This window comes from Salmo trutta, chromosome 3 (assembly GCF_901001165.1).
Source record: "Salmo trutta chromosome 3, fSalTru1.1, whole genome shotgun sequence".
Classification (NCBI taxonomy): domain Eukaryota; kingdom Metazoa; phylum Chordata; class Actinopteri; order Salmoniformes; family Salmonidae; genus Salmo; species Salmo trutta.
Genome location: NC_042959.1, coordinates 71,978,441 through 72,004,001, shown reverse-complemented (window position 1 = coordinate 72,004,001; position 25,561 = coordinate 71,978,441). Strand labels below are relative to the sequence as shown.

At 43.5% G+C, this 25,561-nt stretch overlaps 1 protein-coding gene across 4 annotated transcripts; it reads right to left on the bottom strand.

Annotated features, from left to right (window-relative positions):
• Nucleotides 1-5,079: 5,079 nt before the first annotated feature.
• On the bottom strand, nucleotides 5,080-23,592 carry LOC115187687 (uncharacterized). Of its 4 annotated transcripts, none has more exons than XM_029746684.1 (7): nucleotides 23,564-23,592; nucleotides 20,078-20,183; nucleotides 18,665-18,889; nucleotides 18,154-18,294; nucleotides 16,298-16,611; nucleotides 7,693-7,962; nucleotides 5,080-5,784 (listed from the first exon to the last, which is right to left on the bottom strand). In XM_029746684.1, exons 2-7 carry the CDS (start codon nucleotides 20,175-20,177, stop codon nucleotides 5,515-5,517), a joined length of 1,320 nt encoding a protein of 439 aa, XP_029602544.1. In that variant the 5' UTR covers nucleotides 20,178-20,183; nucleotides 23,564-23,592; the 3' UTR covers nucleotides 5,080-5,514. The 4 variants fall into 4 exon arrangements, with proteins under 4 accessions (XP_029602544.1, XP_029602550.1, XP_029602557.1 ...); XM_029746690.1 differs by having other exon boundaries at nucleotides 20,087-20,183; XM_029746697.1 differs by lacking the exon at nucleotides 23,564-23,592 and adding an exon at nucleotides 20,660-20,774.
• Between the last annotated feature and the right edge of the window lie 1,969 nt (nucleotides 23,593-25,561).

Below are 25,561 nucleotides of genomic sequence, written 5' to 3'. Positions count from 1 at the left end.
ATGGCGACTGAGGGAATTCTGTGGATTCTGTTTCTTAAATGAAGACTTTCTCCTCTCTGGCCTCACTCCACTTACCTCATTCAGTGAGCGTTTCAAGGAGAGCGTAACAAGGAGCATCCTGGGTATTGGAGTTCTGTACAGGCTCATTCGAGGCTCTGCAGATGTTCAGCTTACAGAGAGCAGGAAGAACCGGTGCACACAGTGCTTCTGGGACTTGTAGTTCTGGAATTTTTGTTAGCTTATAATACTTTTTGTAAGATGATAGTCTCTTTCCTGATCTCAGCAGTTGTTGAAGGATTTTTTTCTACTCAAGACAAACTTCTTTTTCACTATTTCAGTTTCTCAGGTCTCTCTCCGTGTCTTTAAAACTACAAAAATGGACAAATGTTCTACGTTCTTCATCTGTACCTATCATGGTTGGTCTCCTTGTCCCCGGTGTTGTTGAATGTGTGAATGTGTTTGTAGCTATATGGTACTGTATGTCTGTATCACTGAATTCCATGTATCTTTATGACACTGTATATGACAGCAATGAAATGTTTGATAATGAAATCACATCATTAATCAGGACTCAATGTCTGTCAATGGACTGATTTATATTTGATCAAAGCGATTGAACGTTTACTGATTAATGAATATACAGGCTTTAAATTATTACTGTAACCACTATAAAGTAAATATTGAAATTGTTCATACCGATGCTTATCTACTATTCTTATGGAATCCAATAAATATTTAAATGTTTTCAGTAACATTTCATTGGACTTGGAGCATGGCAATAATCAGCTCCAGCATAATACCAGAGATGCACTGTTCACTCCAGTCTTGTAAAAGTCTGTCTTTAAAACGGCTGTGGACGTATAAACACTTCCAGCTGAGAAGGTCAACAGTGTATTTCAGCCTCAATTTGTTTGACATTAACATTCTCCTGACATCATAATGGGTGACAACGGCAGACAGACAGGGAGGTTTAACTGTAGGCTTCAACCATAGTTGCCAGTCCCCTGCAGGACGGTTTCTGCTGTTTCTGTGGTTGTCATCTTTGGCATGGCTTTGACAAAGAAGTTGAACAAGAAACAGAACTGGCTACCAGGCTGGGGCCCTATATCAGTACTTAAAACATCTATCCTTCCTTTAAGTAATCCCTGAGTTTTCTACACTACCATACATGAAGGAAGGCAGGAAGGAAGGATGGATACATGGTCATGTATTCGGGATTAAAGACACCTAGAATGTGTGTTTGGGGTTGACAGGGAGGGAATCGAAACATGATAGAAGAACTGCATCACAAAGCCCCAGCAGGCTTTGCATCTCCGTGTTCACTGACCATAAAGAAAAGCATGCTTTCAGTGACGTTCCTCATCCTCACAACATAAAAAACGTTCTCACTGTTCAAAGACGTCCACACACATACACATCAGGATTCTCTTTGTGTGTTTATTTGCTCTTTCTCCACCGTTTTTCTTTTATTTGGATAGAGGGGAGGAGGAGAGGAGCGGGAGAAGAAAGAGAATGGAGTAGAGGAGAAAGGGATGGAAGAGGGTGTTCACTCATGCAGGGGAAAGAGAGAGGGGGAGGAAGGGAGGGGAGACCACGTGGAAGAACCATCCCGTCACAACCTTCCCATAAGCATGCATAGGTATGGGCTTTAATACACTGGTATTGCCAGTTTACATTGATCATCTCAAATTAAAACATTCAATCAAGCCAATTGTATACAAGTGTATTTACCTCAGGGTTCTGTGCCACACGGTTCCAAATGACCACATCATTTTGTTGAAATGTTGTTTGCCTCAAATTTGGTCAATCTGTCAGATTTTTTAAACAATGTTTTCAGGCAGTGATTCTTCCAACAAGAAAACAGACAACTACATGGACAGACAGACTCAGACAGACAGAGACACAAATATACAGAACAGGTACAAAGAGAGAGCAAGGGGTAGAAAGGCAAAAAGTTAAGTATTGAAAGATGGCAGTAGATTCATACATAATAAGAAATCAAATGGAAATAAATCAGTCAATCAATCAACAAAGACAATCGATAAACAGGAACATCAAGGAAATACATTTGGCTTCTTGTTATTAGTTTATTAATTCATTAAGTTCTTAATCGTCAAAAAAATCAATAAAATATCTTTGTTGAAGTAATATCATTCTCTGGGTCCATGTTTGTGCTTTCAATGAAGCAGAACAATCTCTCTGGGGTCAAAGGTCTATCACTACAGAAAGTCCCAAGGACAACACACAGAACAATACTGCTTCAAAAAGACTTAACCTACAATAAATAATAAACTATGTACAGGCTGTCATGTTATTCCTCCCCCCAAATAATGATGAAATAAATCAATGAATAAGAGTGGTTGGGTAAAGACATCCTGTAGGTTGTAGCTCTCAGAGCCAGTCTGAGACAGACAGGTGAAGGCTAATGCACAACACAAACTGAACAACACCACAAGGTAGCAGCTCAGCAGAACCATCTGTTAGATGTAGGGGCGCTGAGTCTATCCTGGTCAGGTCACGTGGTCAGGATAGACTCCTAGCCTTGGTTAGTTCTAACACCAATATGCATCTTGTCTTGCAGACGCGTCATACGTGTCATGACAGCTGATGGACACTTATGATTAGTAGCTTAAGGAGGTTGTATGATTGAGATTGTGTTGTCATTGCCTGGGTGATCATGGCAGCTGTGACATGTTCATGACTGGTTATGACTATGTAAATGACATAATTGTGTGTTTCATGATGGACAGCTCCAGGGAAGAGGTGGGTAACCTTAACCCTAACCCTTGTTCTGGAGGGATGCAGTCAGTGTGTGCAGAGTTTTATTCCAGCCCAGCTTTAACACAACTGATTACAATTAATTGTGGCCACAATGTAACCCTCCAGAAGTTTCCACCCCTGGCCTAGGGTATTATTATCACTGTCTGTTTGTCCGATCAGAGAGAGCCCCAACCAACACAAAACTGCTCTACATCAACCACACATATTCTGTCTTATACTGGAGGAGGTGTCAATAATTCAGTAGAAAAATAAACATTGTCCCAACATTGCATAAATAATCAATCAATAATTGAATGAATTCAAGTCAATAAACCTTTTTTCCATCTTAAAAGTTTCACACAATCATCAGAGTGAAAGGAGAAGGTTGTTCTCCGTCAAATAATAATAATATTAATAATAATAATATTAATAAGAATAATATTAATAAGAATACTAATAATAATAATAAATTGATATTGTTGTTGTTTTTATTAGTGACACATGCACAGATATTCCAGACCAGTATCTCCAACATTCCACTATTCTATCATGTCTCTGAACTTCACTACCATTCCTCCATTGGGATACACACTTTCCTCTTCAGGAAATACACACGCTAACTCAAACGTCACACTCGGCTCAGGCAGAGTTTTGCTCCATCACTGTAGTCACCATGAGCAGGAAGATACCGGTTCTGTTCGGTTCTAGTGTTTGGTTCTACTATTCAGTTATATTCCCTGATTGACTTCAATGTTCTCCTTAGACCCAGTCAAATTAGGTCCTTTGCATTATTTTAAAACAATATTCTGATATCCAATATTTTAATGATCACACTATTTACAATGTTGACATTCCACTATCCTTTTCCTTTTACTTGTGTGGTGATAGAAACAAATGTAAATGCAATAAGCTTAATTTGGGAGCTCAGGAAGATTCCCAAAGGAAAGAGCTGGGACTGAGACTTGTAGAAAAATAAAGAAACTGTTGCAGTGGGGACTGTGGGAGATGTGGTTTATATCCTCTCTCATTAGTATTTACATCTATATGACAGTAGTGGCCACAAGCCGTTTAGGAGACCTGTGTTTGGCTCCTCACTAATTAGTTACAATTTTGAAGATGTGTTTTTGCTCTTCTAAGAATCAGTACCCAATTCAAACAGCTCCAACCTACACCTTTGAGAGAAACATTTGCTCCTCATCTTTTCTCCACAAAGAAAAGCTTGGTATTGTCCCCAAGAGCTGACATCAAAACAACAATCTGTGTTAAAACAGAAGCACATCTTAATCTAAATGCTCTTTCTGTTGGTACCTAAACACTCCAGAGCACTTCCTCTTCCTCCAGCCATCTCTAGTTTGGAACCTGGAACAACAGCTCAGAATCCATCTCGTCTAGTGGTTCTGTTTTGGTTCCTGGTGATGCTAAGAGCTCTTTCTGAACAGTAATCAAGGACATTGACGTGTGACAGAGTCCAAAGGCAGCCTCTGATCTGTTGGATTGCATCAGTGAAAAGGGATTCACTACTACAGCTCTGTCTCTTCACCATTCACTCCATGACACGGACCTGTCAGTCAAGATGCACAGTCAAGCAGACTACAAGGAGCTCCATGCCCTGAGTCTTCTCTGGCCCAGCACCAGCCGTGTCCTAGGTTCAGTGCAAAGTCTATACAGTTCAATATAGGACAGGTACTCCACAGTACTGTGAAGAAACATACGGAAAGACAGAGTAGGAAGCACACTGTCTTACTGTACAGTACATTCCTTTAACTGTGCAGTGCTGTGTGTGTGGCCGACAGGACAGGCCTGCAGCCTTTATGTGCCTTGGACATCTGGAGAACACAGCAACATAGCAACGTTGTTGTCTTTCTAACTGTGTTAGGAGGGTTTAAGTAGATTTCACTGCAGTGGTTAAGTTGCAGAGAGCCAATTTGGATTTAATTAGTTTTTGGGGATAATTGAATAGGTGTAATTTTTAGGGGGTTATGATGAACCCAACCTACTAAAGTTGCTCTGTATTCGTGCAGTTAGTTCTATAAGTGTCGTGGATGCTAGATGTGAATGACATAAGAGGAGACGGTATAACATGTGAGTGTTTCTGTTCTTCAAGTTATGGAGTTGAAATTATTCTATTTGATGTGTTGAGTGTAAGCTGTAAACAGAGTAGTTCTCCAATGGAGAGATAGTGTTGTAAAAACAGTGATTTTGATATATATTCTTTTATCATTCACTTATACATAGATTTTTGTGTTGTCATGATTTTTTGCTTTGTTAGAAAATCATTGTTGTCATGATAATGTTTTATTACTATAGAATTAATGATCATTATCATATTTGATGCTGGACCGGATCCAGTTGTTTGTTAAAAAGCATGCATGTTTCAATTCCCTCCTCCTCTGTTTCCTTTTCCTGATTCAAATGTCTGTATCTCAGCTGCTCATCTTCTTTTTATCATCCCCCATACCTCCTTTTTCTCACGTAGTCTTTTTTCCCTCCCTCTATTCATCCCTCCCGCCTCCTTCTCTGGGAATGTAAGGCTTCCAAAAAAAAGTTGTCTGTTGGACCAGCTGTTGTCACTGTGTGAGTCCGTTTCCAAATCTTCCTCCTCTGCTCTTCAGTGGTCACAAGAGTTTATATCCCATCAAAAATGTGTTTGATACCTGAAAAGGAACAGATTTATTGATAAATATTTAGTTATTAGGATCAGTCATTCCTGACGCTGAGGGTCAGTCTGTCACGTCTCTCAGGACGATCTGTCAATCAGTTGGTTGCCATGGCAGCAACAGCAGACCCTTGCTTCTCTTCCTTCTCCTCCAGAATCTGGATGCCTCCACAGCTGACATCAGAGGCCTTCCGCTCTGTGATTTGCTGTGCTGGTTGCCCCGGACTACTGCGCCCTGGACTACTGCGCCCTGGACTACTGCGCCCCGGACTACGTTGCCCAGGACTACTGCCCCCGGAGGTGATGGCTTCATCTCTCTGTGTTAGAGTGGCAGACTCCGGCTCCATGCAGAGTGTTAGCTCCTCGTCCTGTTCAGGGGACAGATTGGTCAGGGGATGACACTTACAGAACATTGAGAGAGACATTTTTTGAAAATAACAGATACTGCATGATTCTTTGCCCACGGAGAGGAGAAAGCAAGGGTTTATTCACGAGTTCAGATGGAAATGTCTCTCTGTCATACAGTACCAGTCAAAAGTTTGGACACACCTACTCATTCAATGGTTTAATTGTATTTTTTACTATTTTCTACATTGTAGAATAATAGTGAAGACATTAAAACTATGAATAACACATATGGAATCATGTAGTAACCAAAAATGTGTAGATATATTTTAGTTTTTAGATTCTTCAAAGTAGCCACCCTTTGCCTTGATGACAGCTTTGCACACTCTTGGCATTCTCTCAATCAGCTTCACCTGGAATGCTTTTTCAACAGTCTTGAAGGAGTTCCCAGATATGATGAGCACTTGTCGGCTGCTTTTCCTTCACTCTGCGGTCCAACTCATCCCAAACCATCTCATTTGGGTTGAGGTCTGGTGATTGCGGAGGCCAGGTCATCTCCATCACTCTCATTTTTGGTCAAATAGCCCTTACACAGCCTGGAAGTATGTTGGGTCATTGTCCTGTTGAAAAACAAATGATAGTCCCACTAAGCACAAACCAGATGGGATGGCGTATTGCTGCAGAATGCTGTGGTAGCCATGCTGGTTAAGTGTGCCTTGAATTTTAAATAAATCACTGACAGTGCCACCAGCAAAGCATACCATCACACCTCTGCCTCCATGCTTCACGGTGGGAACCACACATGCGGAGATCATCCGTTCAACTACTCTGCATCTCACAAAGATACGGTTGGAACCAAAAATCTCAAATTTAGACAGATTTCCACCGGTCTAATGTCCATTGCTCGGCCCAAGCAAGTTTCTTCTTCTTATTGGTGTCCTTTAGTATAGTTTTTTGTTGTTGCAACAATTCGACCATGAAGGTCTGATTCACGGAGTCTCCTCTGAACAGTTGATGTTGAGATGTGTCTGTTACTTGAATTCTGTGAAGCATTTATTTGGGCTGCAATTTCTGATGCTGGTAACTCTAATGAACTTATCCTCTGCAGCAGAAGTAACTCTGGGTCTTCTTTTCCTGTGGCGGTCCTCATGAGAGCCAGTTTCATCATAGCGCTTGATTGTTTTTGCGGCTGCACTTGATGAAACTTTCAACTTTCAAATTTCTTGAAATTTTCCGGATTGACTGACCATGTTTAAAGGAATGATTGACTGTCGTTTCTTTTTGCTTATTTGAGCTTTTCTTGCCATAATATGGACTTGGTCTTTTACCATATAGGGCTATCTTCTGTATACCTACCCTACCTTGTCACAACACAACTGATTGGCTCAAACATTTCCACAAATTAACTTTTAACAAGGCAATCTGTTAATTGAAATGCATTCCAGGTGACTACCTCATGAAGCTGGTTGAGAGAATGCCAAGCGTGTGCAAGGCTGTCATCAAGGCCAAAGGTGTCTACTTTGAAAAATCTGAAATATAAAATATATTTTGACTTGTTTAACACTTTTTGGTTACTACATGATTCCATATGTGTTATTTCATAATTCTGATGTCTTCACTATTATTCTACAATGTAGAAAATAGTAAAAATAAAGAAAACCCCTGGAATGAGTAGGTGTGTCCAAACTTTTGACTAGTACTGTATATTAAAGCATCAAGGATGTACCTCTCTGCAGTTTTCAAAAATCATCAATCTGGATTAAATGCATAAAAATAGAATGAATAGAATGGATGAATCATTGTCTTGAATGTGGACTCCCGTTCTATAAATTTTATTTCTATGCATTTAATCCTATCCTATAGGCGAAATCCAGATAGATAACTTTTGAAAAACTGGGCCCTGATAAACCTGTGACCTGATATGACCTCACCTTCAGTTCATCTTCCTCCTCATGCTGCTCCAGCAGATGGGAATGTTCTGTCCCTGCCCCCTCATCCCCAGACGGAACATTCAGAGCTGCCTCCACCACCGCTGCCACGCCTATGTTGTACCCTCCAATATCAGTGTGATAGGACTCTGTCTGGCCCGCCCCCCACAGGTCAACCAATGGGGCGTGGGTGGCAGGGGCCAGGCTGTGGATGGTGCTGTTGGGCGTGGCTTGCAACGAGTGGTTGGCGCTGTGCAGCCTTTGCTCCAGAGACTGTGGAGAGAAGGATGAGAAAATGAGGAGCTGTAGGTAGGTAGAGCTTCCCCTTAACTGCTGATACAGGATCAGATATGTGTTTATCCCCCCTAATGGTAAAGAATCTGGAAATATGATCCTAAATCTGTGGTTAAGGGTTTCTTCCTTTAAACGTAATGTTGAATTCAATTACAGGGTAAATTTGTTGTACTAAGAAGCAAGATACAATAATGAATCTCTGACGATAGAACCATATCAAAGCCCGAATTCAGTATTCTTGTCTCGATCAAAATACCCCAGAGAAAAAAGATAAAAACCCCACTAAAAAAACAAATGTCGGGGCGGCGCTAGCATGTTGGAGTGAACGGCTGTGTGTGAGAGGCTCCTGCAACTTTTTTGCGAAATAATCTAACTTAACCTACTTTATGGCACTTTTTACAACAAACGTCTCTTTCTAATACAATATTGTAACTTTCTATGTGAAAATGCCGAGTAATAATCAACCAAAGGACAATAAATCCACATCGGAGGCCTACTCCCCGCCAAACAACGAGACAGACATGGCGGAAGGCACAGGTAACAACGTGACACTTACAGAACTTACCCGGGCTTTGGGAGAACTACGTGTTGCTATAGCTGAGGATCTTAAGGCTACTATTGCTGAACTGGACACCAAAATCGAGAGCACCATTCAAACGGTCGCTTCGCAGGGCCAGAGGATTGTGGACCTTGAGAAAGCTTCTGAATTCAACGCTGGTAGGATCGACGAGTTAGAGAAGCTATGCACGTCATTGCAGGATAGTGTGCAGAGGCTTTCTGTGAAAGTGGTCGACCTGGAGGGCCGATCCAGACGTCATAACCTTCGCGTTGTTGTTCTGACAGAGGGGGTGGAGGCTGGCTCTCGCCCCGCCAACTTCTTCGCCAAGCTATTGAGGGATGCAATGGGATCGGATGTTTTGGCTTTGGATCCCCAGCTGGACCGTGCACATCGCGCCCTGGACCGGACCAACGTCCTCGCCCAGTAATCATCTGTTGTCACAGTTTCAAGACCAAGGATCTTATCCTGCGCGAGGCTCGAATGAGGGGTAACCTGTTACATAAAGGGCACCCCTTCCGTGTCTATGAGGGTTATACGCCCGATGTGGTAAAGCATCGCGCCGGCTACAGAGATGTCATGACCAAACTCTACAAACTCCATCTTCGCCCGGCCTTGCTCTTCCCTGCAAGACTAAGAATTACCCCGCCTTCCGGGGAGAAGATTTGGCTCTCCTCGGTTTTGGACGCAGAGAAGTTTATCCGGGAATATACACCAATACCCCGTACAGGTTAGAGTGCCTTGTCATTCTGTGTTAGGGTCTGCTCATGGACTCGAATCCATACTATACCATAACAGGTGAAACCGTATTAAACGGTCTCAACAAGGGCTGCCGAACATGTAAGACGCTGAGCCGACCAATGGAGGGCGGTCAGAGCTCTCATTTAAAGTTCATTTCACTTTCATTCTGGCTGGGTTCAGAGCGATGCCTGATTGGCTGGCCTTCCAGGTTTGATCATTGACACTTTCGGATGGATATACTTATATTCCCCCATTTTTGTTTTGTTTCGTTATTTATTTTTCAATTCTTACATTATTCTTATTACCATACCATTTATTTATTGCTTGCAGGGGACTGGGGGTGATGGTTGGGAAGGGGCAGACGCAGACACCTGGATAGCAAAGTTGTTTTGAGCCGTTCTGCCTTTGTCATAGCCGTGGGCCACTCTCCAAATTAGATTGCCACCAGCCCTCTGTGGTGCTTGTGTCTGTGTAGGTGTGCGTACATATAATTATTATTTGTACTTTATTATTATTTTATCTCTTAGCATTTTAGTATTATTTTGTATGTGTATATTTAAAATTAGTGTAGATTATTATTCTGGGGTATGAATGTTTGTGTATGTGTATGTAGATGTATGTATGTATGTATGTATGTATGTATGTATGTATGTATGTATGTATGTATGTATGTATGTATGTATGTATGTATGTATGTGTCTATATATGTATATATTAAAACAATTATTTTTGTATATGTGTATATCTATATTTTCTTTTGCGTGTGTGTATGTAGTATGTGTGTTTGTGTGTGGGTATGTGTGTGTGTGTATATATATATATATATATATATATAATTTTTACATTATTTAAATTTCTTATTTTTATTTATTTCTTATTTTTATTTTTTTGGATTGGGGGGGTACGTTTAATTTAGCAAAATCCTTGTTCCGATCTCCTAACCCACAATATGTAAATGTATTGCTGTCTATGTCAATTGCTGATGGTTTATGTTTAGACTGGCATTGCTTAGCAACATAATCTTGTGATGCTATATCTTGCTTATCTCAGGGATTGACCCAAGATGACGCTTAAGTGCGCAATATGTTTAAGTTGCAACTTATTCTGTTTAGGTTTATTAGATGCTAATTGAACACTTTATTCGTGGGAGCCTCCTCAATTCATATGTTAGTAGAAGTTCTAGGATAGTGAGAGGTGAACATATAGTTGGGATTTTATTTTTGTTTTACCTCTTGTTCCTGTTAAATGTGGGTTGATGGGGGGGGGGGTAAATGTTGGGGAAAGTAGGGGGACAGGGTGGAGAGTAAAGGTGCTTGCCGGGGGGAGGGGTTGGTTGGATACTGCTCGGGTGTAGGTGCTACATATGCTGATCGTGATGGTTTGGTGCGCTTTCTTACCTTTTTATTGAGTTACATGTTATGCAGGCCACCATAGCAACTACAAACGAGAGGAGGGCGGGGCTTACATTCACTTCCTGGAATGTCAAGGGTTTAAACGAACCAATTAAGAGAGGCAAGGTCCTAGCCCACTTGAAAGCACTCTCGTCTGATATTATATTTTTGCAAGAAACCCATCTGAAAAACAATTCTCATAACAGACTTAAATGTAGGTGGGTGGGGTAAGTGTATCACTCTAACTTCTCTGCCAAAATGAGAGGCACAGCGATTCTGGTACAGAAAGGATTTCCCTTTCTACATAAAACCACTACTGCGGATAAAGAGGGTCGTTATGTGATCGTAATAGGAGAGATCCACTCTACTTCTGTAACTCTACTAAATATCTATGGGCCAAACATTGATTACCCCTCTTTTTTCAAAAGAGTCCTTGCCCTGATTCCAGATATCTCCCATACTAACCTGGTCATTGGAGGAGACCTCAACTGTGTGCTAGACCAATATTTGGATAGATCCTCTACCCGGCGAACCCCTACCTCCTATTCAAGCGAATTCTTGAATACCTACATAATTTTTTTTTTACTTATTTGATATATGGAGGATCTCTAACCCTACGGGTAGGGAATACTCCTTTTACTCTCATGTTCACAATGTTTATACTCGAATTGACTACTTTTTGACTGATGCGAAATTACTCCCCTATACCTGTAATGTGAGGTATCATGATGTTATAATCTCTGACCACAGTCCACTCACCTTCTCCCTGAGATTGGGTGACATCGTACCAAACGAGAGGGTCTGGAGCTTGAATCCTCAGCTCCTCACAGAACCAACATTCTGTGAACATCTTAAAGACCAAATTACATTTTTCTTTGATACCAACGACAACACAGAGACTTCCCCAGCATTATTGTGGGAAACACTGAAGGCTTATTTGAGAGGCTGTATCATCTCCTTTCAGGCTGCCAGGAGTAGGCAAAACAGAGGAAAATTGGTAGAACTGGAGGGACAAATTCACTTACTGGATAGGGAGAATGCTAGACATCCATCTATGGAGAAACATTGTAACGGCGTTCATCGGAGGAAGTGGACCAAAGCGCAGCGTGGTAAGTGCTCATGATTTAAAGAAAACAACAAAGAAAACACACGAACAAAAATAACAAAACGAAAAGCCAACAGTTCCGTCAGGTACAAAATACAAAACAGAAAACAACTATCCACAAACACAGGTGGGAAAAAGGCTGCCTAAGTATGATTCCCAATCAGAGACAACGATAGACTAGGAACCTCTGATTAGGAACCATACTCGGCCAAAAGAAAGAAATACATGACATAGAATGCCCACCCCACACCCTGACCTAACCAAATAGAGAAATAACACGGCTCTCTAAGGTCAGAGCGTGACAGTACCCCACCCCAAAGGTGCGGACTCCCGGCCGCAAACCTGAACCTATAGGGGAGGGTCCGGGTGGGCATCTAATCTTGGTGGCGGCTCCGGTTCAGGGCGTAGCCCCCGCATCGCCAGCTGATCCCTCCGCTTTTGTGTCACCGGACCGAGGATCATCGCCGGAGGCTCTGGACTGCAGACCGCCGCTGGAGACTCTGGACTGCGGACCGCCGCTGGAGACTCTGGACTGCGGACCGCCGCCGGAGACTCTGGACTGCGGACCGCCGCCGAAGACTCCGGACTGCGGACCGCCGCCGAAGACTCCGGGCTGCGGACCGTCGCAGAAGACTCCGGACTGGGGACCGTCGCTCACTTTAGCCCGGCAAATGCGGGGCACAGGCACAGAGCGCACCGGGCTATGAATGCGCATTGGAGATATAGTGCGCATCACAGCATAACACTGTGCCTGACTGTTCCCATGCTCCCCACGGTTAGCACGGGGAGTTGGCTCAGGTCTCCACCCTGACTCTGCCAATCTACCCGTGTGCCCCCCCCCCAAAAAAATTGGGGGCTGCCTCTCGTGCTTCCGTCGTTGCCGTGCTAGTTCCTCATATCGTCGCTGCTCTGCTCTCGCTGCCTCCACCTGTTCCCATGGGAGGCGATCCCATCAGGCCTGGATTTCCTCCCACGTCCAGGATCCCTTGCCGTCCAGGATGTCCTCCCAGGTCCAGTCCTCCTGACCACGCTGCTTGGTCCGTTGGTGGTGGGTAGTTCTGTAACGGCGTTCGTCGGAAGAAGTGGACCAAAGCACAGCGTGGTAAGTGCTCATGATTTATTAAACAAAGAAAACACACAAACAAAAATAACAAAACAAAAAGCCAACAGTTCCATCAGGTACAAAATACAAAACAACTACCCACAAACACAGGTGGGAAAAAGGCTGCCTAAGTATGATTCCCAATCAGAGACAACGATAGACAGCTGCCTTTGATTAGGAACCCTACTCGGCAAAAACAAAGAAATACATGACATAGAATGCCCACCCCACACCCTGACCTAACCAAATAGAGAAATAACGCGGCTCTCTAAGGTCAGGGCGTGACAAAATTTGAATATAATCAGATTCTCTCAGCTAAAATTGCTAAATCTTTTCTCTATGCCAAGCAAAAATATTTTGAGTTTGGTGACAAACCACACAAATTACTCGCCAGACAATTTCGAAAAAATGTGAGTGACCGAATGATTCACAAAGTTAAATCTGCATCTGGGGAATTACTCTCTTCCCCCAAAGACATCAATGACAGATTCCGTCAGTTTTATGAGGCTCTATATACATCTAAAGCGGATCCTAACCCCTGAACCAGGAAAATTGCCCTGAACCAGGAAAATTCTATTCCTGAATAAGGAAATATCTCTTGAAGAAATTCGAGAAACAATAAAATCTTTAAAGAGTGGCAAGACCCTGGGCCCAGATGGATACCCTGGTGAATTCTATAAAACATTCAGCAACATGCTCTCTCCCTACCTGCACAAAATGTTGGTTCAGGCCAATGAGGATGGAGCACTCCCATCTACTTTGGATGAGGCGTTCATTACAGTTATACATAAGAAGGGTAAAGATCCGGAAGAGGTAGGGTCATACAGACCAATGTCCCTCCTTAATACAGACCAAAAGATTTTAGCAAAAACTCTGGCTAACAGGCTTAGCACTTTAATTGGCAAATTGGTCCATTCGGACCAGACCGGCTTTATCCCTAACAGAAACTCATTCTTCAATCTCAGGCGCCTCTTCAACATTATGTATTCTCAGAGGTTACCTAACGCGGACCTTGCCGTTATATCTCTTGACGCCGAAAAGGCCTTTGACCAAGTTGAGTGGTCCTATCTATTCAAGGCCCTACAGAAATGTAATATTGGAGATGGGTTCATAAATTGGATCCAGCTTTTATATAGGAACCCCTGTGCGAGAATACTCACTAACCAATCATTGTCGCCCCGATTTAACCTTTACAGAGGGACAAGGCAGGGTTGTGTGCTGTCGCCTATGCTCTTCGCCCTAATTATTGAACCTCTTGCTCAGGCGATCAGATCTCATGCAGCAATACACGGCTATAATACTAAAGATACTCTAAATAAGATTTCCCTATACGCAGATGACATTCTCCTCTATGTAACAGAACCCCAAGATAGTATTCCAGCTATTCTTGATGTGATTAATTTGTTTGGTACCTTCTCGGGATACAGAATACTTTGGAACAAGAGCAAATGAATGCCCATACGGTTGCAAAACACCTCTTGGCTAGAACATCTTCCAGTTCAGTTATCTTCAGAAAAATGTACCTACCTAGGAATTGTAGTTACCAAACAATACTCCTCACTATTTAAAGAGAATTTCCCCTCTCTGATGCAAAAACTCAAGGCAAACATACAATTTTGGAGAACTCTCCCAATTTCTCTGCTCGAAAGAATGAATGCCATTAAAATGGTCTTCCTCCCACAACTGCTCTACCTATACCAGAACATCCAAGTATTTATACCTAAATCCTTTCATAAACAACTGGACTCAATCATCAATTCTGTCATCTTGGATTATAAAACACACAGGATAGGTAAAAAACACCTCTGTAAATCCAAGATGGAAGGAGGATTGTCTCTCCCAAATGTTATATTTTACTACTGGGCCGCTAACCTCCGCGCTGTTACGTTCTTGCTGGATGACGCACCTCTGTCATCCAGCTGGTTTAGTATGGAGCGTGAGGAGTGTCACCCCTTCTCTATTGGAGCTGTGATTTTGTCGCCTGTCAATCTGGAGATATCACTTTATCGCAACAATTCTATTATACATAGCACAGTCCAAATCTGGAAGCAAATTAAGTCCACTTTGAGCTTAGACCAATATCATTCATGCTCCCTGTTGCCAGGAATCCCTCCTTTGCCCCCTCTAACCTTGATAACACCTTTGAGCGATGGGGAGAGTTAGGGATAAGTACAATAGGGGATTTATATATAGAAGGGACCTTTGCTTCCTTTGAGTTGCTGAGGGAAACTTATAATCTTCCCAGAAGTAACTTTTTCAGATACCTACAGATTAGAGACTATGTTAGGAAACACCTCCCAACATTTGGGAATGCTAAACCTTCCATGTTTGATGGATGCATAAAAATATGCCCCACCTCAGACAAACTGATATCTCGTCTATATGACACTTTTCAATCTGTTAGCACACCTTCTACAGATGCCATTAAGGCATAATGGGAGGAAGAACTAGGGACTGACATTTCTGTGGCAGACTGGGAAGATAGCTTGGAGTAGATCCACACCTGCTCCATTAACTCCAGACATCGTCTCATACAATTCAAGGTATTACATAGATTACATTATTCCAAAACTAAACTGCATAGGATATTTCCTGATACATCCCCTATGTGTGATAAATGTCAGGCTGAGCAGGGTACACTACTCCACTGCTTTGCCCTATGCTCTAGCTTGTATGGTTATTGGTGTGGAATTTTTAGGATCCTCTCTGGAGTTCTGGAGACTTCAATAGACCCTGACCCGCTTCTGATAATCCTGGGAGTGTCTGATTCCCTAAACAGATTAACCAACCTCCAAAAACAATTCATCTCTTACAGTCTCATTTTGGCAAAAAAACGAATCTTGTTGTTGTGGAAAAGGAGGGAAGCGCCCTCTACCAAATTATGGCTCAGCGAATTGGCAAACACTGTACACTTAGAAAGAATTAGATATATTCTGAACAATAAATTATCAACATTTGATCAAATCTGGCAGCCTTTCCTCTCTTACTTGGACCAGTCAGCGCTGTGAATTTGTACATTTCAACGCACTCTCAATTGTAATATTTTTATCTACCTTTAGGCAGCATGTGCTGGCCCCGCCACCCGAGCAGTCGGGAGGGGAATAGGGGGGAATTGAGGGGGTGACATCTACCCTCTTTCTTTCTACCTGTCCTTGTTCTGTATGTCATGTTTTGTACTATTTGTTTTTTACCCAGAACTCTGGGTCATGTTGTTTCTGTCTGCTCTTTTATGTTTAGATAAGAATTGTATACTTGTCTTTTATACCTACACACCATTCTTGTGTGTGTTCAATAAAAAATATTTGAACGTAAAAAAACAAAATGTCAGCTGCCCGACTACGCCATGAATGAATATTGTCCATCCATGGAAATAGATTGTTATTACTTTCCTCTCATTTTAGACTGTTGTTTTTCCTCACCTGTTGTTGCTGATACAGGAGCTGCTGTTGCTGGTAGTGCTGTATCTGTTGTAGCTGCTGCAGCTGCTGGAGCTGACTCTGCTGCTGTAGGTTGAACTGCTGCTGCTGCTGCTGCTGCAGCAACGCGTTCCCATCATACCCATCACAGGAAGTCCCGCCCTGCTGCATCGCGTAGGAGCCAGCAGCGGGAGAGGCCACTCCGGAGGGCTCGTTGCTGATTGGCTCCCAGGCGTCAGAGGAGGAGAGGCAGTAGAGGCCCTGGGCGACATAGGTGTTGGGCCACATGTCCGCAGAAGAGTGGTGCAATATCTGGTCTGAGAGGATGAAAAGAACAAGAAAATAGAAGAGGTGGGATAAATGGTTGGTTGTCCTTGACAGATGCACTACACTGGACCTCATGGACATCAAACTGCAAATAAATCTACAATGCTGACATTAGCCTTTTTCCCGAAAGAGGAAACCTGGAGAGGAATCATGTGATATCCCTGGGGGACACCCCAACCCTCTCAGACCCAAATTTATCATTGAGAAAATGAAAATGACTTTACTTGAACGATCCCCAGACAGACCCCAAGTGTACTGTAGCTACACCGAGTAGTCTAATACATCCACATTATGACTCTCTATAGCCATTGGGGAGACTGTCTGCCCTGCATTAAAATGACATATAATTCAGCCAATAGCACGGCTGATATGAATAAGGATGAGTCATGGTAGTTTTTGCCATCTCATATTCCAATCTGGCTTTGTTACGGATGAACAAGGCGACTAATATCCACCACTGACTGATAACAACATTAAAACTTTTGAAGTATGGTAGCCATTTTGTGCGAAGGAGGAAAATAAATGGAAGAATATATCAGTTTGTGTGTTGCCAATGCCGTTATGTACAAAAAGGCTGTCAAACACAAAAGAATGAGGTAAATCACACTTATTCGCAGACACGTCTTTGTGACATTGGCCTAACAAGTTTCAGATAGAGGAATGGTGTATATACATGATCTGACAAAAGAGCCTCAAGGTGTGCTGAGTTGATATGGCGGTGCTAAGGGTCAGCAAGCCGGCAACCTCACATTATATCACTTTAATGATGACTCAAAACTGTCAAAATACATCCAGAGACCGCCAAATCATGTTTAATACTAACATTTTACGGTTATTTGACTTCAGGCAATATAATTACATTAAATAACTGTCCTGAAGTTGTGATTCAGCTAATGATCATCACACAGCATCAAGGCCATTTGTTTTCTCTCAATAACAAACCACAGGGAGAAAACCACATTATGATTTCAACATGTCTCCATGTCTGAACGCCTCTTTGCATGAGTAGGAGAAATACAGGAGCACTGTAACGGACAGCACAGCGATGTGGAATAATAATGACCAAGTGGACTACTTATACAGTTGAAATCCCCGGTCTTGCATTCCCCCAGGCTGTGTTTGCGAATCTGAAATTAGCACAGAGTTAACCCTCCAGGCTGAGATGGAATGAGATGCCTTTGTTACTGAGCAAAATGACGCATAATGTAGCCCACACACTACACTCCAGCTTTACCTGATCTCAAGCCTATGCATAAACGTGTTTGGCTGCAAATTTTTAGACAAGGTTCCGCAGTGCAGGATCCTATTTAGGTCCTTAAACTATCCCTTAAACTTGGTTGCCCTAGTTGATTGGTGCTACTGTAGTTTGTCAAGCATATTTGTAGTCCCTTACGTCGACTGACATGCTTATTTAGAGGCCATATTTATAGTCCTTTACCTCAACTGACATATGGTTGTTTAGAGGTCATATTTGTAGTCCCTTATCTCAGCTGATACATGCTGGTTTAGAGGCCATATTTGTAGTCCCTTACCTCGGCTGGTGATGCTCTCCTGGTTAACCTCGCTGAGGTGGGCCACACTGCCCTGGTTGGACCCTGACCTCAGGCTCTCTCCATCCATGGAGGTCCAGGCCATGAGCGTTGCCTGGGAGATGGCAAACTGCTGCAGGATACCTGGAGTGCAGAGGGTAAGTCAGGGTCATTGTAACGGCCCAGTTGGCTGCTGCCTTCCCTCAACGCCTTAATGATTTAATATATATGGCTAATTTCAATAAAGATTTAATATATAGTCTATTTAATATCTATGGTTATGCTCTGCCTAGGCCAATGTTGACATATTTGGCTGGTGTTATGCCATGCCGATTAGCTGACCTATAAACAGTCTGGTTAGGATGTGGGGTTCAACACATGAGAACCCTTTTTCCCAAAGGCTTCATTTTGTGAGGGTTTCCTCTGAACACCACCCTGGTTGCATAAATCAGCATCAACCACTCCTATTGCTTCTGTCTCCTCTCACAGTGACAAATTCCCCTCCCCCTCTGACCTGCGGTGAAGCGAGCCTCCTTCTCCCCGTCGCTGAGGTCGCTGTAGGCGTCGCTCTCCAACCGTCTCTCCATCTCCTGCTCTGCCGTGGACTTGCGTGGGACGGAGACGCCCCCCGGGCCCACCACAGACATGTCCCAGTTCTGCCACTCGATCATGTGTGCCATCCGGCCTTGGGCCATGGATGTAGGCTTGGTCACCTTGTCCTTCATGGAGCGATTCACACCTGGGGAGGGTGGGGGGAGAAGTGAAGAGGGATGTAGGGATTGATGCGGGTATTGGGGAGGGTTAGAAGGGTGAAAGTGGATTAAGGGAGGGTTGGAGGGATATTAAGGGGTTTAGAGAAGGGGTGAATGTGGAGTTTGGGGGAGTTAGGAGACAGGCATCAGGTTGGAGAGAGAGGGGGAAGGAAACAGATGAGATATTATGTTATTATTCCACATTTAGGTCTGTCTGATCCTGTCAGTATTTAGGTGGTGCTGATAAGGGCCTCTGGATGAGTGGTTAAACGAGTGGCTTAATGAACATGCTTTAGATTCATGGCTAAATGAATAGGGAGGAGATGCTTATAATGTAGATGAGATGACGCGTGGAACCGAGGAGGATGATGGGGCACAGGGAGGAGCAAATGGATACGTCTGCTCTGGGAGAGGTGCATCATGGGACAGAGGAGGTTAATTGGGGTGAGATGGCCAGAGGGGTGTGAGTAATGAGAGGTTGGCTTGTTGACATGATAGCTTTCACACCTCTGCTAAGCTGCCTGCACTGGCTAAGCAGAAACCCCACTCCCCCCTGCAGTGTCTGTTAAGACATCCTCAGCTGATGCATACAGTGCACTGCGGAAGACACTCTTTAGAAATCATGTTCCGCCATGACGGTCTGTATTCTGTCTGCTGGTTACATTATGGCTTTGCTCAGTAATTAATGTGTCCAAGTCAGTATATGTTGAGTTAGCAGTTCACTACATTCCAATACACTTCACTGTACATTACAACTGTACAAAACTACTAACTGCACCACACTGCACAGTGCACAATGCACATTACACAGTTATACACACTTTAACACACAAACACAAACTCAGAGACAGTAGACACATTACACAGACACTAGAGTAGCTCAACGCTGCTTCACAACCACTTAACAGACAAACAACTACACCTCCCACTCACCTCTTGTTAACTCAACAAGCCACATAACAATGTACTGTGGGTAGTGTCATTTTTTATAGGGTTGTTGTTAGGTTTAAGTGTTATTCCACCAATGACTGGGGGGTCAGCCATTGATGAGTATTATCATTATGGAGAGAGGAAGTGAATCAGGGGAACCCACTCTGGGGCCATGTCGGCTCCAGCGCCTGTCCAGGCGGGAGCTGACATGGGGTCAGTTTACCAGTTACAGGACAGACACACACCTGACACACCTGTCAGTGAGGACTTAGCCAGAGCACCGATCCCATAGTTATTGGAGTTGTTCCTCTTCAGACGAGGCAGGATGGACGTGGTGTCTTCCATAGACAGCTAGAGGAATGAGGGAAGAGGATGATAGAGAGATGGAGGAAGAGATGTGTGCCACAGAAGCACACAGAGTTCAGAGGGTAGGTGAGAGGAGAAGTTAAGTAGATATTGGGTTAATACAGCGTCAAAAAGCAATGTCAAATTTGACAAAAAAAATCGTCATTTTCCAAGGTCGTTGTTCGAACAACTTCCTGCTTGACAGTGCTGAAGTGCATTATGGGGAGTGTTGTTTTTTAAAATCTGCAATCAGTAAAAACATAGTGCACATTCACACTGGTTGATTGTTTGTTGTGGTCACTACAGTGCACACTGCACTACTACATTGAGAGAGAATTAACGATACGGTATAGAGAGAGTTAGATGGGAGGGGGAGTGAGGGGACGAAGTAGTAGGTTACCTAAGGTGAGTTAAATCAAATAAATCAAAACAAATAGATAGAGAAATAAAGGTAGATGAAGGAATGATGTCACAACACTTACATTGATTCCTTCCCATGAAAAGTCTGAACATCCATGCTGAAGGAGAAAAATAGGAGGAGAGAGGGATGGGGAAAGAAGGAGCAGGAAAGCGTAAGAGAGTAGGAACAAGAGAGAAGTAGAGAAAGAAGTACACATGCATGGAAGAAATGGGAGGAGACAAAGAGGAGGAGGAGAGAAGTGATAGTGACAGGGGTAGAGTAGTATAACCAACATGCAGAAATGGAAAGAAGAATAGGAGAGGGAAAGAGGGAGAAGATCGCAAAGAGACAAATATAAGGTTTTACCAGAAAGACAGAGGAGAAGAGTCAGAGGCCAGAAAGATAGAGGAAGAGAAGCATCAAAGACCAGAAAGACAGAGGAGGAGAGACAAAGACCAGAAAGATAGAGGAGGAGAGACAAAGACCAGAAAGATAGAGGAGGAGAGGACACAAAGACCAGAAAGATAGAGGAGGAGAGGAGTCAAAGACCAGAAAGATAGAGAGGAGTCAAAGACCAGAAAGATATACAAGGAGAGACAATTACCAGAAAGATGGAGGAGGACCGACAAAGACCAGAAAGATGGAGAAGAGACAAAGACCAGAAAGATAGAGGAGGAGAGACAAAGACCAGAAAGATAGAGGAGGAGAGACAAAGACCAGAAAGATAGAGGAGGAGAGACAACGACCAGAAAGATAGAGGAGGAGAGACAAAGACCAGAAAGATATAGAAGGAGAGACAAAGACCAGAAAGATAGAGCAGGACAGACAAAGACCAGAAAGATAGAGGAGGAGAGACAAAGACCAGAAAGATAGAGGAGGAGAGACAAAGCCCAGACAGAGAGGAGGAGAGTCAAAGACCAGAAAGATAGAGGAGAGGAGTCAAAGACCAGAAAGATAGAGGAGAGGAGTCAAAGACCAGAAAGATAGAGGAGAGACAAAGACCAGAAAGATAGAGGAGAGGAGTCAAAGACCAGAAAGATAGAGGAGGAGAGACAAAGACCAGAAAGATAGAGAAGGAGAAGAGTCAAAGCCCAGAAAGATAGAGGAGGAGCGGAGTCACAGACCAGAAAGATAGAGGAGGAGAGACAAAGCCCAGACAGATAGAGGAGGAGAGACAAAGCCCAGAAAGATAGAGCAGGACAGACAAAGACCAGAAAGATAGAGGAGGAGAGACAAAGACCAGAAAGATAGAGGAGGAGAGACAAAGACCAGAAAGATAGAGAAGGAGAAGAGACAAAGACCAGAAAGATAGAGGAGGAGCGGAGTCACAGACCAGAAAGATAGAGGAGGAGAGACAAAGCCCAGACAGATAGAGGAGGAGAGACAAAGCCCAGAAAGATGGAGGAGGAGAGACAAAGACCAGAGCGACAGAGAGAAGGGAGGAGTTGAAAGCCTGATCAGTTCCATAGTATAGCAGAGTGAATATGTTATGACTGAATGATTATCTCTCTCCTCTCATTTCCTTTTCTGGTTACGTCTGCCACATCAAACACTGAGCACTATCCATGCCAGTGGGGGTGGGGGGGGCTGATACAGAAGTGTCTGTGTGCAAGCGTGTAGGCGCGTGTGTATGTGTGTATGAATGTATGCACATGTGTTTATGTGTGTGTGTGTGTGTGTGTGTGTGTGTGTGTGTGTGTGTGTGTGTGTGTGTGTGTGAATGCGTGTGTGTGTGTGTGTGTGTGTGTGTGTGTGTGTGTGTGTGTGTGTGTGTGTGTGTGTGTTATAACTGATGTAAGCTGGCTGATGGTAGCGGTGTCAGTGTCCTCTCTGGTGAGATCTGTGTCTGCAGACAGACAGACAGACAGACAGACAGACAGACAGACAGACAGACAGACAGACAGACAGGGTGCTGAGGAGCAGGCTAACAGAAGGGGGATGGTGACAGTCTAGATAAGCACCAGCGTCTGTCACACCACCTCTGAGTCCTGTATCAGCTGGATTGTTCCTGACAATACCAGAGCCGGGGCCTTAGAACGAGCAGGACGCTATGGGTGTCATGTCCCCTTACAGATGTGTTCAGTCTCCAGAAAACCTAGCTCTCATGTTCTCTCTCTTGTTGTTACACTCCTTCTCTTCTCTTCTCTTCTCTTCTCTTCTCTTCTCTTCTCTTCTCTCCTCTGTCTGTCTGTCTGTCTGTCTGTCTGTCTGTCTGTCTGTCTGTCTGTCTGTCTGTCTGTCTGTCTGTCTGTCTGTCTGTCTGTCTGTCTGTCTGTCTGTCTGTCTGTCTGTCTGTCTGTCTGTCTATCTTTCTGTCTGTCTCTTTCTCTCCTCTCTCTCTCTCGCTCTCTCTCTCTCTCCCCCCATTCTATTATGTATTATATTTTTAAAGGGCAAGTTTGTCAGGAGAAACACATAATCAATCCACAGTACAGTACATTCGGTTTCAATTTAAATTGTCCTCTTTCTCCTGCCACAAAATCATCCAAGAAGTGCTGAAGATCATTTTAGTAACAGTATCTCAAAAGGAAGGATTGGAGAGAGGACTTGAAAGGAGAAGTGGAGTGGAAAGGATCTGAGAGGAGAGGAGTGAGGGATGGAGTGTGAGGAGGAGAGGTCGGTGATGCTCCTACTGTTCTACAGTGAGCCAGCACTGAGGCGTGATAGAGAAGCAGCAGACGTCATAGAAACAGCAACGAGCCAACCACAGAGGTTGGTCCTCCTTCCAGCTACAGATGCCATTTTGAGTGTAGAGGAAGTTAGCAAACCAACAGCAACATGTGCGCTAGCTAGCTACTCTACAAGCAGATGCAGTAGCACCCATGGCTTCAGTAGTAGAGAGCTAAAGTTGATGTTGGTCACCATCTTGGATCAAGATCCCCATTCGTGGAAGTGAGAACCCCACTGCTGGAGCCATTGGGTGGAACAGGGTGGCTGAGCTGTGTGAATTAAGAGTGATAGTTAAAGTCCTGAATGTCAGGCTTACCTGTTCCCCATCCTTTACTGGCACTCCATCTGCCGCTAAAACAGAGAGAGAAGAAGAAGAAGAGAGGAGAGATAAATCGTTAGAATTCGTTTTGGCAATGTAAATACATGCAAGTTCCTTCACACTGCCAATAGAGAGAGAGGGAGAAGCATGGTCAGGGGGATAAGGTGTGACTTTGGCTGTAACACTAAACAGTCATAAAACAGTAGGCTAATCATTACTGTCTATCTGTGTTAGAGAGAAGAGCATCACTTCACTGACTGACCACAGGACACTGCTACTCAACATGCACCCGCAAATAGAATCACTCACACACACACACACACACACGCACGCACACGCACACGCACGCACTGTGAATCCTTCCTGGGGGTGACAAAGGGACAGAGGGAACCTGAAGTACATGCATTGTATTATCCCTCCTCTTTTCCTGGCTGTCCAAATCCTAATTAAAACACAGGTTTAATTAGTGACACATTGGTGGTAATGGAGTTTAAATACAGCAGAGGTCTCTGGGCGCTCGCTCTCTTTATCAGAGTCTGTGGCCTTGTCTCCCCCTTTTCTCTCTCTCTGCGGGGTTTGCTTCTCTGTGTGTGTACACTGAGTGTGTGTGTACAGTGTGTGTGTGCGTAATGCTGTATCTGTAGACTGTAGGAGTATTGAATCAAACCAGTCAGTTATCTGTCTCACTGAGGCATTAATACACTGAGCTCCTTGATGTCCAGTGACCCACCGGTAGAGTAGTGTTAGCTTTACAGAGACATTCCAACACGCTGCCTCCTCCTGTCTGTCTGCCTGCCCTGCCTGACTCCTCTGCAGGGCTCTCAGCTGACTGAGTAGCTGTTAGCACCTGCTTCCACCTGATTGCCGCCACACCATTTACACCTATTCCATCTGGATAAATAACGAGTTTCAGCGATTAAAGCTGACAGATGAAGTCAGGGCTGTCTGACCCCATAATGACCCTGTTAGTATTTCCTGTAGTGTGAACTTTGACCCCCTGGCCTCCAGCCAGTCTGAGTGTCTTCCAGGCTGACCTTGTGTGGCTGACACAGCTGAGGTGTGAGACACACAGTTAGTCAGCCTGCCAGACTGGATCTCATTTCCTTTCAATTCAATTCAAGGGGCTTTATTGGCATGGGAAACACATGTTAACATTGCCAAAGCAAGTGAAGTAGATAATATACAAAAGTGAAATAAACAATAAAAATTAACAATAAACATTACACTCACAGAAGTTCCAAAAGAATAAAGACATTACAAATGTAATTATGTATATATACAGTGTTGTAACGATGTGCAAATGGTTAAAGTACAAAAGGGAAAATAAATAAGCATAAATATGGGTTGTATTTACAATGGTGTTTGTTCTTCACTGGTTGACATTTTCTTGAGGCAACAGGTCACAAATCTTGCTGCTGTGATGGCACACTGTGATATTTCACCCAGTAGATATGGGAGTTGATCAAAATTGGTTTTGTTTTCGAATTCTTTGTGGATATGTGTAATCTGAGAGAAATATGTGTCTCTAATATGGTTGAACATTTGGCAGGAGGTTAGGAAGTGCAGCTCAGTTTCTACCTCATTTTGTGGGCAGTGTGCACATAGCCTGTCTTCTCGAGAGCCAGGTCTGCCTACTGCGGCCTTTCCCAATAGCAAGGCTATGCTCACTGAGTCTGTACATAGTCAAAGCATTCCTTAAGTTTGGGTCAGTCACGGTGGTCAGGTATTCTGCCACTGTGTACTCTCTGTTTGGGGCCAAACAGCATTCTAGTTTGCTCTGTTTTTATGGTAATTCTTTCCAATGTGTCAAGTATTTATCTTTTTGTTTTCTCATGATTTGGTTGTTTCTAATTGTGTTGCTGTCCTGGGGCTCTGTGGGGTCTTTATGTGTTGTGAACAGAGCCTCAGGACCAGCTTTTTTAGGGGACTCTTCTCCAGGTTCATCTCTCTGTAGGTGATGGCTTTGTTGTGGAAGGTTTGGGAATCGCTTCCTTT

What these genes read in the sequence shown, in the direction of transcription:
- LOC115187687 (XM_029746684.1), bottom strand. Translation starts at nt 20,177, where the DNA reads ATGGAAGACACCACGTCCATCCTGCCTCGTCTGAAGAGGAACAACTCC. An exon ending in GGAGAGCATCACCAGCCGAG is followed by an intron (nt 16,612 to 18,153) that starts GTAAGGGACTAC and finishes TCATCCTCTCAG; the next exon opens with ACCAGATATTGCACCACTCT. An exon ending in AGGAGGAAGATGAACTGAAG is followed by an intron (nt 5,785 to 7,692) that starts GTGAGGTCATAT and finishes TCCCCTGAACAG; the next exon opens with GACGAGGAGCTAACACTCTG.